We start from the raw sequence: 14,697 nt of genomic DNA, 5'->3' as shown, positions 1-14,697 counted from the left end.
TGTCCTTTAAACTTTGCGGAATACCTACAATTTGTCTTTAATTTTGCATATTGGTCCCAAGATGTACAAATCTATCGACAATTTTTTTCTTTATGCCCTTAACCTATTAATACTTTTTTTCACTTATTAATTGTACTAATAATATAAATCATAAACTAATAATTATCTTTAATTTTATTACAGATCCCAATAATCGCATGGCCCCACCAACAATGCCATCGCATGCATTGACCGGTGGCTATGTCATTACACCACAACGTTTGGCCGAAATACGTTCGTATTTCATGTATTGGTATTTCGATCAGGATATGTACGGAGGACGTGGTGACTATCAATTCGATATTCATGCATCGACAACACAGATTCATAAAAATTTAAATTTCCAATTGCCATTCTACGGCTTCCGTTTCAATTATACGAGGGTAAGTTGGCGGCCAAGGGGACCAATTATTCAATTCAATGTAACAAACAATTAAAATATTTATTCAATTTTTTTGTTATAGGTTTCCCTCAATGGCTATTTGGAATTCTCCGATCCTCCAGAGTATTTCACCTATCCATTGGTATTCCCAGTGAAAGATTGGCCCAAGAAGAATGATCCCTCATTCATTGGTATATTCTTTTCGAAGTGTCGTGTTGGCCGTATATATCCCACAGATATTGATCAACGTACACCAGGTGTCTATTTCCGGTGAGTGTTTTTTTTTGCAATTACACATTTTCAATTTTCCAATCATCCCCAGTGTAATCTCGTTTTAATTGGGTTTGGGAGTGATTGTGCATGTGTGTGTTTAGTGATTCACAATGCTGGTGTGTCATGATGGCCGACAAACACACACACACTCAACCACACCACCTGCATATATTTATTACATTGCATTTATTTGTATGTGTGTGTTTTGTATTTATTTGTTCATGTATTCGATTTTTAAGTAAATAATTGCAATTACATTGGACAATAATACCACAAACATTGTGACAATTTGTTTGTTATTAAATGGATTATTCATGGCAAAGCTGAACGTGTGTTTGTGTCTGTGTGTGTCTGTACGTGCAATTGTAGATTTGAATTCGATATCAATAATGAATTTCATTGTTAGACAAATATTGTTTTTCACTGAATTTCAAATGACAGTCCACACAGAGGCAGAAGGATAATAACATTTAATGTTGTGATTTAATTTTATAGATTAAAAATTATTAAATATTTCAGAGAAAAAAACGAGACATAATAACTTATTGGATTATAATGTTAAAGTTCATTTTGATTTTAATGAAGTGCGAGATTTTTGAAAATTATGTTAATGTTTATCATTTGTCGTGTTCATTTGTTTGATATTCTGGTTTTATGATTTTATAGGTATTATTAGGTAGAACAGTGAAACATGTAAAAAATTTTGCTAAGTTCATGTCTTGTCTTTGCAAATGGTTTATGTTTAGAGAAAATTATATACCAAATTAAAGATAGTACTATAGTATGGGACTAGACCTTCATTAAGATTTTGTCGGGAAAGATATGTTTGTTCTCCAGAAATTTGGAATACCAATTACAGCACTTCGGTGGGAAAATGCTGCTAAAACCGTAAAAATGCATATGTGTCGGGTCGATGCGAAAACATACATTGTTTTTTTTTTTGCCAGAAAATGTTATGAAAAACTGGCCAGACCTTTATTAGTCATAACGTTGACCGATATAAACAACTCGGCAAGAATTTAACTCAACAAAAACGCTGAATGCGAAATTACAGCAATTTTGGGATTTTACATGGAATTATATAGAATAATGGACCCATACCGAAAATCTTCTGCAAATATTTTATTCGCCTTTGCAGGAACTTGGAATTCCAAATTGTAGTCACTTCGGTTAGAAAATACGAGCTTTTTTTTTAAATATCGTTGAATTGTGAAGGATCCAATTTCGTTTGAGTGATTATTTGCTGAAGCATTTCAAAACTTTACAGTTGGGTACGTTCCGGAATTAGTTCAAAGGAAATATTCCCAAAAGGATTAATTGGTACTGGCTCCGGTTCTTCCTTTCTTTACAGTTGTGTTTGTTGCGAGAGAACTTGGAACTATATTTCGCAAAAGGAACTGTATTTTCGATCATTCCGGTTAATTCCCTATACCTTTAATGTTTAATATTTGCTCTCGTTCACATAGAATGAAATATATCTTCTTGCGGAACGAACGGAAACAGATCGAACTGTAAAAAAACTTTCCAATGAAAAATTCAGATGCTGCTGGGCAAGACGTAGTGTTACTTAGTACAGAAAGTATAAAAAACTTATACAAATCAATTTTTAAAATCGATGCATCATTCCGGACATCGGACTACTAGTGCCGGATTTTTTTTATGAATATAGGTAAACTCTAGATAATATGCATAACATAAATTTTACATTTTATTTGAATAAATGTTTCGACTGAATTGGCATAGTGCAGGAGATATTATGCCAGACTACAAACTAATGTGTATCAGGTACCTAGCGGATGAGGAAATATCTTTCAAGGTGGTTTTCGAACAGTTAGAAAAAGATGCCAACACCCATTTCAAAAAAAAAAAAAAAAAACAGTAAGGAAAGTAGTAAAGTCGGACGGAGCCAACTATATGATAGCCTTTACCACTTTGGCTATATTCAAGAAATACATGCTTAAAGACCTTGAATTTTTGAAGGACCATTGATATGAAATTCGACTAAGTTAAGTATGTTATCTGTGTCTATATATGAACCCACCTAACGACCTATAACCGGGTATATTTGTATAAAGTATACATATTTTCTTGATCAGCGTAAAATTCTATGACGATTTACGCAAGTCCGTCTTTTTGTTGCAATCACTCTAGCGTCTAAACCAATTGAGATAGATCGCCAATATTTTGTATAAAGTTGTCTCTTGTCTGCTGGTCCGAAGATGAGCTTTATCGGTCCACGTACCAAATGTAACCCCAATATAACGGTTAACCCAGACCCATTTCGATATGTTGCGTGTAATGCTGTGCCAATCGGACACACTTTAAATCTTTGGTGCACCATTTGCGAAAAATCGGACGGACATATATATGGGAGCTATATCTAAATCTGAACCGATTTCAATAAAACTTGGCACACTTTGGTCTATCCTAACTTCAGTGCGTTGTTCAAAATTTCGTCCGTCTCCATTTCGTCTTTGGTGCACCATTTGCTAAAAATTGGACGAAAAAATATATGGGAGCTATATCAAAACCTGAACCGATTTTCCCCAATTTCAATAAGGTTCGTCCCTGGACCAAATAAATGATCTGTGCCAAATTTCATCACATTCGGATAATAAATGCGACCTGCACTTTGTTTACAACTTAACATGGACAGACGGAGAGACGGAGCATCGACTCAGAAAGTGATTCTATGCATATTTTCAAAAGGAACCATGGGTCTATCTCGTTTCTTTTTGCCTGTTACAAAAATAAGACATAATACCCTATACTACAGTGTGGTAAAGGGTATACAAAATACATTCAAAGCCCTTCGGCATTTATATAACCAGTCACTGTATCAATACATATGGATAGCACAAAACAGGAATGGCGCCATCCAACGGAAAATGGCAACATTAAAGAAGCAAAGACCCCGACCCAGCTCCATCACCTAAGAGAGACAACAACAGATCAAGTGGTTGGGCTTATGGGGAATAAAAAACTGTGATTAACGAAAGTAACACAATACTTCAGTTGCAGAACCTAAAGGTATCTACTTATTTTACAAGTTTTGCAACATTGTACTCGAAAACCGTTCCCCAACCCACAAAACTGGTAAAACTTTGAATCAAATTTAAAAGAGCATAAAAAAATGGCGTTCTCTTTGTAAACTTTTAACTCGAAAATGTTGCCCAAGAAAAAATGGTAAACAGGTATGCCAACTTCTTATTGGCTGTTATGTTGATTCTGAAGTATTGCCACCTATGTTTTTTATACTCTAAAAGCGATTTTAAAATTCGGCAGCGACACATGAGGATAATACCACAATCTGAATTGTAGGAGACAGCGCCACCCAGAGGAAAATGTCAACAGTAAATAAGCAAACTCACCAACCACTGTACACCACATAGTCAGGTGTTGTTTCTATGCAATTGTAGATAGCAGAACAGCAGATTAGATTCTTGGTCTTATATGGAATAAATTTTTTTTCAATGTTAAAATTGGGTGACACTATTTTCTTTCTTTTCTTTCGGTGTATGTTCTTGCACTTTTTGGAATTTCAATGGCTTTACCCGAGCTCATTTTTCAATATTTGCCGAATGAATTTTTACGATGTTCAGCTCACGAGCCATTTTTCGGCTTCTGCGACGCGGGTTTCGACCAAGTCGCTTCTTTACTTTTCGAAACATTTCTGCCGATGTTGCTCTTTTCTTCCGTCCACTTTCTTGGTACAGCGATGGTATTCACATTTAAATGCTGGAGTGCTCTAACGATAGCCACTTGTGGGTTTTCAGCCAAAAATAAAGAAATCACACTATGGCGCTTGAATTCCATCACGAATAATTTTTTTTCTGTCAAAGTGGCATTCGAATATTTAACCAATAGGCTTGGATCTCCCTCGAGCTGAAATGTATACAAATGTCAATTTCATTATAATAACAAACTTCTACAACAACACCTGAGGATAATACAAAATAGCGCCACCCAGAGCAAAATTGAAATACTAAAATAAGCAAGGACCCCAACCACAGCATAAAACTCAATGATGCATTATTTCTAGGCAACAATAGGTGACATCCTCGTCAGATAGGACAGGCTACAATAGACTAGTCATATACTTAGCTGGAATAAATAGAATATTTCACTGTTCGACAAATTTAAATTTTTTCGATAATTACCGGGAAATTCCTACAGATTATGAAAGAGGGGCTAAAAAGAAGACACGTGTATCAGTGTTTTGAAAGTTTACGTCGGGAGGTAACCTATAATGGCGGGGCAATATCCCCCCTTTTTGAGAATTTTGATCATTTTCGGCAATATTACTGATAAAATATCGAGGAATATTTTGGTATACAATTTTAACCTTCAACCGACTCACTGAAGGGGTCATTTCGGTACCCTTTTCCAGGAGTGATTGAAAACTCATTCAAAACGGGGTTAAAGCTGCTCAGAATATCCAACAGAAATGTACACCATAAAGTTTTACTATAAGTCTCAGAATAGCCTAGAATTCAAAAATCAGCCTAAACGACAAAAATCTTCCCACAAGATGACGTTTTAGAAGGATGGGACAAGGGACAAAAATATTCTCCTTCAAGTTTTAGCATAAGTCATTAAACAAGAGAAATCTGTATATGTAATGTATATACTGAATATATAGTCATACATTTTGAACCAAAAATTCAAAATGTTCTTGTTTTTTTTTTCCAAAGACATTTCCCAGTATTTTTTTCGACTATTTTAGGTATATTATGTCAAAGAATAATGAAGACCCCTATTGTTTTCAGGAAAGATCGGTTAATATTTAAGGGATGAAATGGACCAAATACTAAATTTTTGTAGGTTTTTTTGTTCGCTCCAGAGGCCGCAATAATGACCCGAACATCGTGAAATTTTGCATGGAGAAGGGGATCGGGCCAAAGAATAAGCATGCCTGTTTTGATACAGATCATTCAATATTTAACGGGTCAAATGGACCCTGACTTTCGTGTGAAAAATGACAACATTTGTATTCTATAGCGTATATATTTACCCCTGAAGGACATATACCCGAGAAGTTGATATTATATCCAAGAGGAGTGATTTACCTTTAAATTAATACCAATTATATTGTTGTATGTGATCGGATGTGGGACTTACACCTAAATATTTACAGGTATCTCCGTATTCGTATATTATTTAGTAACCCATTATTACTCTAGAGATCGGAACTACAGCGCTGATCGCTTTGAAATTATCCATGTGGTTCCAGTTATGGTCAAGGACAACGCCTATAATTTTCGGTGATGATCAGATAATAGTTTTGGAATGAAGTGGACCGAAAACTTAATTTTTTGTGTTATTTTCGAGTCAATCTGTAGACCACAAATGAAGGCCGAACATCACAACACTACCCACGGTGAAGGGAATCTGGACAATAGGTGTAGTATGAAGAAGAGTTGCTGTTTACCTCTAATCGGGCAAGAGGATGCAAATATCACGAAATATTGCCCAGGCTCGGAATAAACATCCACAGAAAATTTGAGTTCCGTGGTAGTTGTGTAGGGTATCGTATGGTCGGCCCCGTCCGACTATACTGCTCCGCTCACTGGTTTTATACTGTAAATTTCTTAAAAACTATTGAATATAAATATATAGTTTGTTTTAATCCGCATGGAATTGTTGAACAGATGTGAAATATCACTTTCTTCACCAATTAATTCATAAGAGCTCACATTTAATGACCTATAATAACAAATACACCGATAATAATATCTAGAGTATCATTTCCTCTCCCATTTATCACATTATTATTTGGCGATAATCATAATTCAATACGAACACTATTGAATAATTTTCCCATTTGTTGCATTCGAAACAACATCATTTAGTTTTCAATAGAATACATTCCGACTGGACCCATCAGCCATAATGGTTAAGCTCTTTATATGCAAAACAGCAGTAGAAAAACACATTTTCATATTAAGTCATTTGTGTATGAGTGGTTGGGTGGATATTAGTGTGTACTCCTCCACTTCCAATTCAAAACACATTCATTATAGTTCAATGCAGAAAAAATCGACCCCTCTTTAAAACCACCACCACATACATACAATAGACATGAACATATTGCAAATGCATTATCCATAAATGCAATGTGTATAGACAAACACATACAGATATAAATTTCTACATACATATGGACATTCATAACAACATCTATTTTATGGGTTTATTATCACATGGGGTCAGAGTGGGAAAAATAGGAGGTTCCCAAATTTTATTTAAATTTTAAGTGGAAAATGTTAATGGACAAATAAAACCCCTTTTTATGGACGAATAAAAACCGTTTTAGAGAGAAATGCTATGACACAATTTGAGAACACCCTTCACTATATCCATGCTTTTAATGATTTTTAATACGAATTCCCCTGTCCCCTGGCCTTTGCTGTGTATATTTCATTTTAATTCCCATATCCTTTAGATTATTACATTTGTCATGGATTTGCCTTTCAGATGATTTTCTTTTTTTATTTTAATTTTGAATTCGTTATGAATTTATGTTTTTTGCATAAATAATTTCTATTTAAATTTCATTATATTGATGTTATTCAAATCTACACGTACACATACACACATTCACAGCAATATTTGATGCTTTATGATTAGTTTATTGATATAGCTTGTCATAGGGAAAAAATGAACTGGTCTGTGAAGGTTTTATTATGCAATAAAAAGTCATTTGTTTTGCACATTTTAACTGATTAAATTAAAATTCAAATAAAATATTTATTATATTGAATTATTTAGGGTGTTTTTTTCGTGAAGTGTAATGGATTGATTTTGCGAAATTTTATTGAATTTGGAGGGTTAGAAAATGTGATTAATATTACTATATAAAATTGGCTTACCAAAAATAAGTATAATAGGATTTTAAAATATTTTTAATACCTATGTGAGGCCAGGATTTTTTTTTGCATTTAAGGAATATATTGCCATTGATTATCTGATTTCACTTTTTATATCCTACATAGCTATGTTGTCAGGGTATTAAAGCTTTGTGCAGCCCCAAGAGTTTGTAACGCCACGAAATATTGGTCCTAGACCCACCTTTAAGATCTATCTAGACATGTGTGTCCGTCCGTCTGTCCATTATAATTTGCAATCACGATACAGGCCACAGTTACAGACCAATCTTTACGGAATTTTGCATGTAGGATGGGTTCTGGCCAATGAAGGCCCTATTATTTTTGGTAAAGATCGGTTAATATTTAGGGGAGGAAATTGACCAAAAATTTATTTTTGTCCGGTTTTATGGTCACTCCAGAGGCCACCCAATTTTTACATGGAGAAGGGGATCGGGCAAAAGAGTAAACATGTCTGTTTTGATAAAGATCGGTCAATATTTAGCTGGTCAAATGGACCTTGAACTTTGTGTGAAAAATAACAAAATTTGTCCCTGAATGACATATTTGTCCCTGAAGGGCATAGACCCGAGATGTTGATAGTATATCCAAGAGGAGAGTTTAACCTTTATTACTCGGATATGGGAGTTACACTTTAATATTTACAGGTGCTTACGTATTAATATATTATTTAGTAACCCATTAACATTATAGGGAGGAAATATAGCGCTGATCGCTTTGACATTTTCCATGAGGATCCAGGTATGGTCAAGGATAACGCCAATAATTATCGTTGTTGATCAGATAATAATTAAACCCTACACAACTATGTTATCAGGGTATTATAGCTTTGCGTAGCCCCAAGAGTTTGTAACGCCGCGAAATATTGGTCCTACACCCACCTTTAAGTATACCGATCGTCATATCTCGACTAGCTGAGTCGATATAGACATGTGTGCCCGTTCGTCTGTCCATTATATTTTGTAAACACGATACAGGTCACAGTTATGGACCAATCTTAACGAAATTTTGCATGTACAACCGGTTCTGGCTAATAAAGACCCCTATTGTTTTTGGTAAAGATAGGTTAATATTTAGGGGATGAAATGGACCAAAAACTTAATTTTTGTCAGTTTTTCTAGTCGCTCCAAAGGCCGCAATTATGGCCCAAACTTTGCGAATTTTACTTGGAGAAGGGGATCGGGCCAAAGATTAAGCATGCCTGTTATGATAAAGGTCGGTCAATATTTAGCGGGTCAAATGGACCCTGACTTGTGTGTGACAAAATTTGTATTCTATAGCGTATATATTTTCCCCTGAAGGATATAGATCCAAGAAGTATATCCAAGAGGAGTGGTTGACCTTTAAATTGATACCAATTATATTGTCGTATATACTCGGATGTGGGAGTTAAACCTAAATATTTACAGGTGCTTACGTATTCAGATATTATTTAGTAACCCATTACCACATTAGAGGGCGAAAATATAGCGCGGATCGCTTTGAATATCTGTATGAGGATCCAGGTATGGTCAAGGACAAAGCCTATAATTTTTGGTGATGATCAGATAATAATATTGGGACCGAAAACTTTCTTTGTGGTTTTTCGAGTCGATCGCAAGGTCGCAATTGAAAACCGAACATTACATCACAGCCACGGTGAAGGGAATTTGAACAAGTAATTAGAAGGGCTGTACTAAATATTAGTAATATTTGTTGACCTCTAGTCGGTCAAGAGGGTGCAACTATCACAAAATATTGCCCAGGCTCGGAATAAAAATTCGCAGAAAGTTAGAGTTCCGCAGAAAGTTAGTTTTCAAACATATTTTTTCCATCGTCTCTTTTTTAAATAGTCTATTTTCGGCGCGGGTTTTTCAAATATTTTTTCCATCGTATCTGAAGTGTATATTTTTTAAAAAATATTCTTCCATAGTCTATCTGAGGTGGGATTTGTTAAACAAATATTTTGTTCTTCGTCTGTCAGAGGCTTGGATTTTTTAAAAAAATATGTTTTTTTCAAAAACCAATCGATTGCGTGGATTTAAAGAGGCGACGATTTTTTAAAATATATTTTTTCAAAGACTAAAAGAGGCGTGGATTTTTATACCCTTCACCACACTGTGGTACAGGGTATTATGTCTTTGTGCATATGTTTGTAACAGGGAAAAGGAAACGAGATAGACACATGGTTCCTTTTGAGAATATGCATAGAATCACTTTCTAAGTCGATTTATGCATGTCCGTCCGTTCGTCTGTCCGTCTGTCCATATTAAATTGTAAACAAAGTGCAGGTCGCATTTATGATTCGAATTGGATGAAATTTGGCACATCTCATTTATTTGGCCCAAGGACGAACCCTATTGAAATTGGGAAAAATCGGTTCAGATTTAGATATTGTTCCCGTATATATTTTCGTCCGATTTAATGTAAATGGTGCACCAAAGTCCCTATATATCTTTCGATTTGCACGAAATTTAGCACAGCCTAATGTTTTAGATCTAGAATGATTTGTTTTCAGTTTCGAGAAAATCGGTTCAGATTTAGATATAGCTCCCATATATATATTCGTCCGATTTAAGGTAAATGGTGCACCAAAGTCCCTAAATATCTTTCGATTTGCACGAAATTTGGCATAGCGAAATTAAATTGGTCTACAATGATGTTTGTAAAATTCGGTTCAGATTTCGATATAGTTCCCATATATATTCGTCCGATTTAATGGAAATGGTGCATCAAAGTCCCTATTTATCTTTCGATTTGCACGAAATTTGGTACAGCGTACTAAATTACTAAATTATATATATATATATATATATTCGTCCGAGTTAATATAAATGGTACACCAAAGTCCCTATTTATCTAGAAGTTAGATATAAATGCTGCACCAAACTTCCCTGGTGGGTCCGATTGCCAAAAAAATTTGCACAACGTACCGAAGTTAATATAAAATAACGAGTGGTAAGTTTTGTTGAAATCGGTTCAGATTTAGATATAGCTCCTATATATAGTATTTTCCGATTTTAAGTAAAAGGTGTACCAAAGACTCAAAGTTAGGCCGTTTGCTACAAAATTTTACACAATTTTCTGGAATTAGTATAGCCTAACATGTGCAATGTTTTGTAGGAATCGGTACAGATTCAGATATAGCTCCCATATATACATTCGTCCGATTTTATGTAAGTTGTGCACCAAAGACCCAAAGTTAGGCATATTGACACAAAATTTTGCACAACGTTAATATAACCTTGGGCGTGGAAAGTTTTGTTGAAATCCGTTTAGATTTGGATAGATCTCCCATATATATTTTCTCCCGATTTTAAGTGTAAATGATGCACCAAGAAATTGCCAAGAACTGAAATTAGTATAACCTAACCTGTGACAAGTTTCGATGAAATCGGTTTATACTTCGATTATATACATATTTTATACTTCGATTATCTGACATGTGGATTTTTTTTTAAATATTTTTTCAATGACTAACATAGATATTGAACACATATTTGTTTACACATTTTCAGGGGATTTTTTTAATAGTATTTTTTACATCGATTACCTGAGGCGTGGATTATATCGATTATCTGTGACGTGGATTTTTGCCTGACTTTGGCCCTTAGTGGTGTTTTCATTAATTTTCAAATCATTGATTGTCATGTGAAATATATTCAAAATTGAATTCAAGATAACAACACATTGTTTTTTTTTTCAATTTTCCCAATGCAAATAACGAACGAATTGAAAACTCAATCACCTATTTGTTGCAATTCTTTTTCGTCCACCCCCTCTCTCTCGGTGTATATTTGTGTGACCTTTTCAGTGTTGTTGTTTTCATTGACACCGGAATATGATATCTGCAGTAAACACAAACACCAGAGCTGTTACAAAAAATAAACATAATGGAAATTCAAAAGGGCAAAAATGACGGGATGCTGCACAGGAAATGACGCATTGAAAGGGAAAAAAGAAACATTTTTATTCGTGTCCTTTGTCCCTCGATTTTTAAATATTCATGAATGATAAATTAAAATGTTTTATTAAATGATCCAGGGTAGATATATTTCATTGTAATGACCCTTTTGTGGGGGGCAATAAGTTAAATTGACACATTTAATTCGGGTGGAGGGTATTGGGAAAATATTAAAAAAGGAAAACGGAGTTTCTGTGTAGTATTTGTGGGTTTCCAATTTTTAGGCGTGACTGGGGGTAGCCTTCTCACTATCTGTGGTGTAAGCTGGAAATATGCGAATATTATATTTTTCATATTTGGGTTTTGGAACCTAAATGCTCTTTGGAAATAATGCTATTTATTAAAGATCCACCTCTTGTTTGTATTTGGTATAATAAAATTGGTTTAAGATTATACGAATGTTTTTACTTAATAAAATATAGTCCAGCTATAAAAACTTGTTTATCCTTTTCATTGAATTTATTCCGTTTTCATTGAATATCCTTTTTTACCTTGAAATACTGATAATTTTTTCAGTTTTTATTCGAATTTACAATACTATTGCTTTCACTTGCAGCTGGGATTTTTTTCTCATATTCACACCAATTTGTTGCCGTTGTTGCTCTTGTTTTTAATGTCACCTCGTTTGATATGTTCCCAAAATTTTTGCTAGCCTTTATTTCACTTTTCTCACGAACAGCATACATACATAGATTATGTGCGGGTGTGAGTGGATTAAGTATTGTTGACAAGTGACAAACGATATTCTATGGCCTTTTTGGCACAGATCACTTTATTTTTCGTCCGTTTTCGTCCTTGTCACCACCTCACCACTGTCTTGGTATTTGGTACATTTTTTTTTTGGAAAACACATACATTATAATATTTCGGAAGTTGATATTTGTATGGGCAAGTTCAAACTATTTTGGGACATATTTAATTTTAGATTTCAGAACGGCTCAATAAAATGTAAGATTTTCGAGGTGGAGGCTTTTACTTGTTTGCCTAGTGGAAATAGTGGAAATATATTTTGTCATTATACAAACTTTTGGGCCAAAACCCAAAAATAGCGTATGGATTATCTGAAGGTATAATATTTCTTACCCGAATAGCTCATGTATATCGTGTATACAAACTAGTATTGCTTTAAATGTGCATTGCATTGAAAACAGTTCTTAAGCTGCAACTTTTTTTTTTGGTATCTGCCACCCCCTCTTTACATACTTCCATTTGCAAAGAAGTTCGGACTATATTTTTTGTCATACTGCAGCAGCATCGGTAGCCCACATAATTCTATGGAGACGGTTAAGTTCTATCGTTCTTATTATCATATTGTAAGTATGTGTCAGTGGGGTAGTAAGTGTGTGTGTGTGTGCCGGGGTGTAAGTGAGGCGATGTGTCACTGAAATGAAAAGAAAACAAGCTGTTCTCTGCAATTTATGTTTTGGACATGAAGCATGTTTGGCAAGTCCTTTGCATATGAATGGAGAATGAGAAGACGTCCACGATAATGCTCATGATGATGAAAAGAAGAAGGATGTAGAAGGTTAACAATGGGTTGTGTATAGAATGTGGTTAACTGTTTAACCCTTTAAGATACAAGATATTGTATGCTTGAATTTTTTAAAGAATATATTTTCAAGGTCCATATAGGCGTGGATTTTTAAAAAATATGTTTAAAGGTTTATATGAAGCTATCTGAGGCGTGGATTTTTTAAAGAATATTTTTTCAAGGTTTATATGAGGCGTGGATTTTTTAAAGAATATTTTTTCATGGTTTATATGAGGCGTGGATTTTTTAAAGAATATTTTTTCATGGTTTATATGAGGCGTCGATTTTTTAAAGAATATTTTTTCAAGGTCTATACAAGGCGTGGATTTATTAAAGCATATTTTTCAGGGTCTATATGAGGCGTGGATTTATTAAAGAATATTTTTTCAAGGTTTATACAAGGCGTGGATTTATTAAAGAATATTTTTTCAAGGTCTATACAGGCGTGGATTTATTAAAGAATATTTTTTCAAGGTTTATATGAGGCGTGGATTTATTAAAGAATATTTTTTCAAGTTTATATGAGGCGTGGATTTATTAAAGAATATTTTTTCAAGGTTTATATGAGGCGTGGATTTATTAAAGAATATTTTTTCAAAGTTTATATGAGGCGTGGATTTATTAAAGAATATTTTTTCAAGCTTTATATGAGGCGTGGATTTATTAAAGAATATTTTTTCAAGCTTTATATGAGGCGTGGATTTATTAAAGAATATTTTTTCAAGCTTTATATGAGGCGTGGATTTATTAAAGAATATTTTTTCAAGCTTTATATGAGGCGTGGATTTATTAAAGAATATTTTTTCAAGCTTTAAATGAGGCGTGGATTTATTAAAGAATATTTTTTCAGGACCTACACAAGGTGTGAATTTATTGAAGAATATTTTTTCACGGCCAAACAAGGCGTGGATTTATTAAAGAATATATTTTCAGGGTCTATATGAGGCGTGAATTTATTAAAGAATATTTTTCAAGGTCTATACAAGGCGTGGATTTATTAAAGAATATTTTTTCAAGGTCTATACAAGGCGTGGATTTATTAAAGCATATTTTTCAGGGTCTATATGAGGCGTGGATTTATTAAAGCATATTTTTCAGGGTCTATATGAGGCGTGGATTTATTAAAGCATATTTTTCAGGGTCTATATGAGGCGTGGATTTATTAAAGCATATTTTTCAGGGTCTATATGAGGCGTGGATTTATTAAAGCATATTTTTCAGGGTCTATATGAGGCGTGGATTTATTAAAGCATATTTTTCAGGGTCTATATGAGGCGTGGATTTATTAAAGCATATTTTTCAGGGTCTATAGGAGGCGTGGATTTATAAAAGCATATTTTTCAGGGTCTATAGGAGGCGTGGATTTATAAAAGCATATTTTTCAGGGTCTATATGAGGCGTGGATTTATTAAAGCATATTTATCAGGGTCTATAGGAGGCGTGGATTTATAAAAGCATATTTTTCAGGGTCTATATGAGGCGTGGATTTATTAAAGAATATTTTTTCAAGGTTTATATGAGGCGTGGATTTCTTTCAGGTGTGCAAGTTGATTAATGTGGCTGCTTCAAGGGTTAATGAACAAGAAAAATCTTTTGTAAAATGTAACTAAACGATTTGCCATAGAGACATTAATTAAAGTGA

General features: G+C 34.1%; 1 protein-coding gene across 1 annotated transcript in view; it reads left to right on the top strand.

The window, feature by feature from the left end:
• Positions 1 to 14,697, top strand: part of LOC133328980 (protein mesh) — a 90,585-nt gene that overhangs the window by 22,280 nt on the left and 53,608 nt on the right. The window contains exons 2-3 of the mRNA XM_061537483.1: positions 184 to 422; positions 504 to 691. Coding sequence (XP_061393467.1) covers positions 184 to 422; positions 504 to 691 — 427 coding nt within the window. The remainder of the gene's footprint in view (positions 1 to 183; positions 423 to 503; positions 692 to 14,697) is intronic.

Source organism: Musca vetustissima, unplaced genomic scaffold (genome assembly GCF_032173495.1).
Source record: "Musca vetustissima isolate MV318-11 ecotype Yass unplaced genomic scaffold, APGP_CSIRO_Mvet_v1 utg16177, whole genome shotgun sequence".
Classification (NCBI taxonomy): domain Eukaryota; kingdom Metazoa; phylum Arthropoda; class Insecta; order Diptera; family Muscidae; genus Musca; species Musca vetustissima.
The sequence above is the reverse complement of the archived record's forward strand: the minus strand, read 5'-3'. Positions and strand labels throughout refer to the sequence as shown.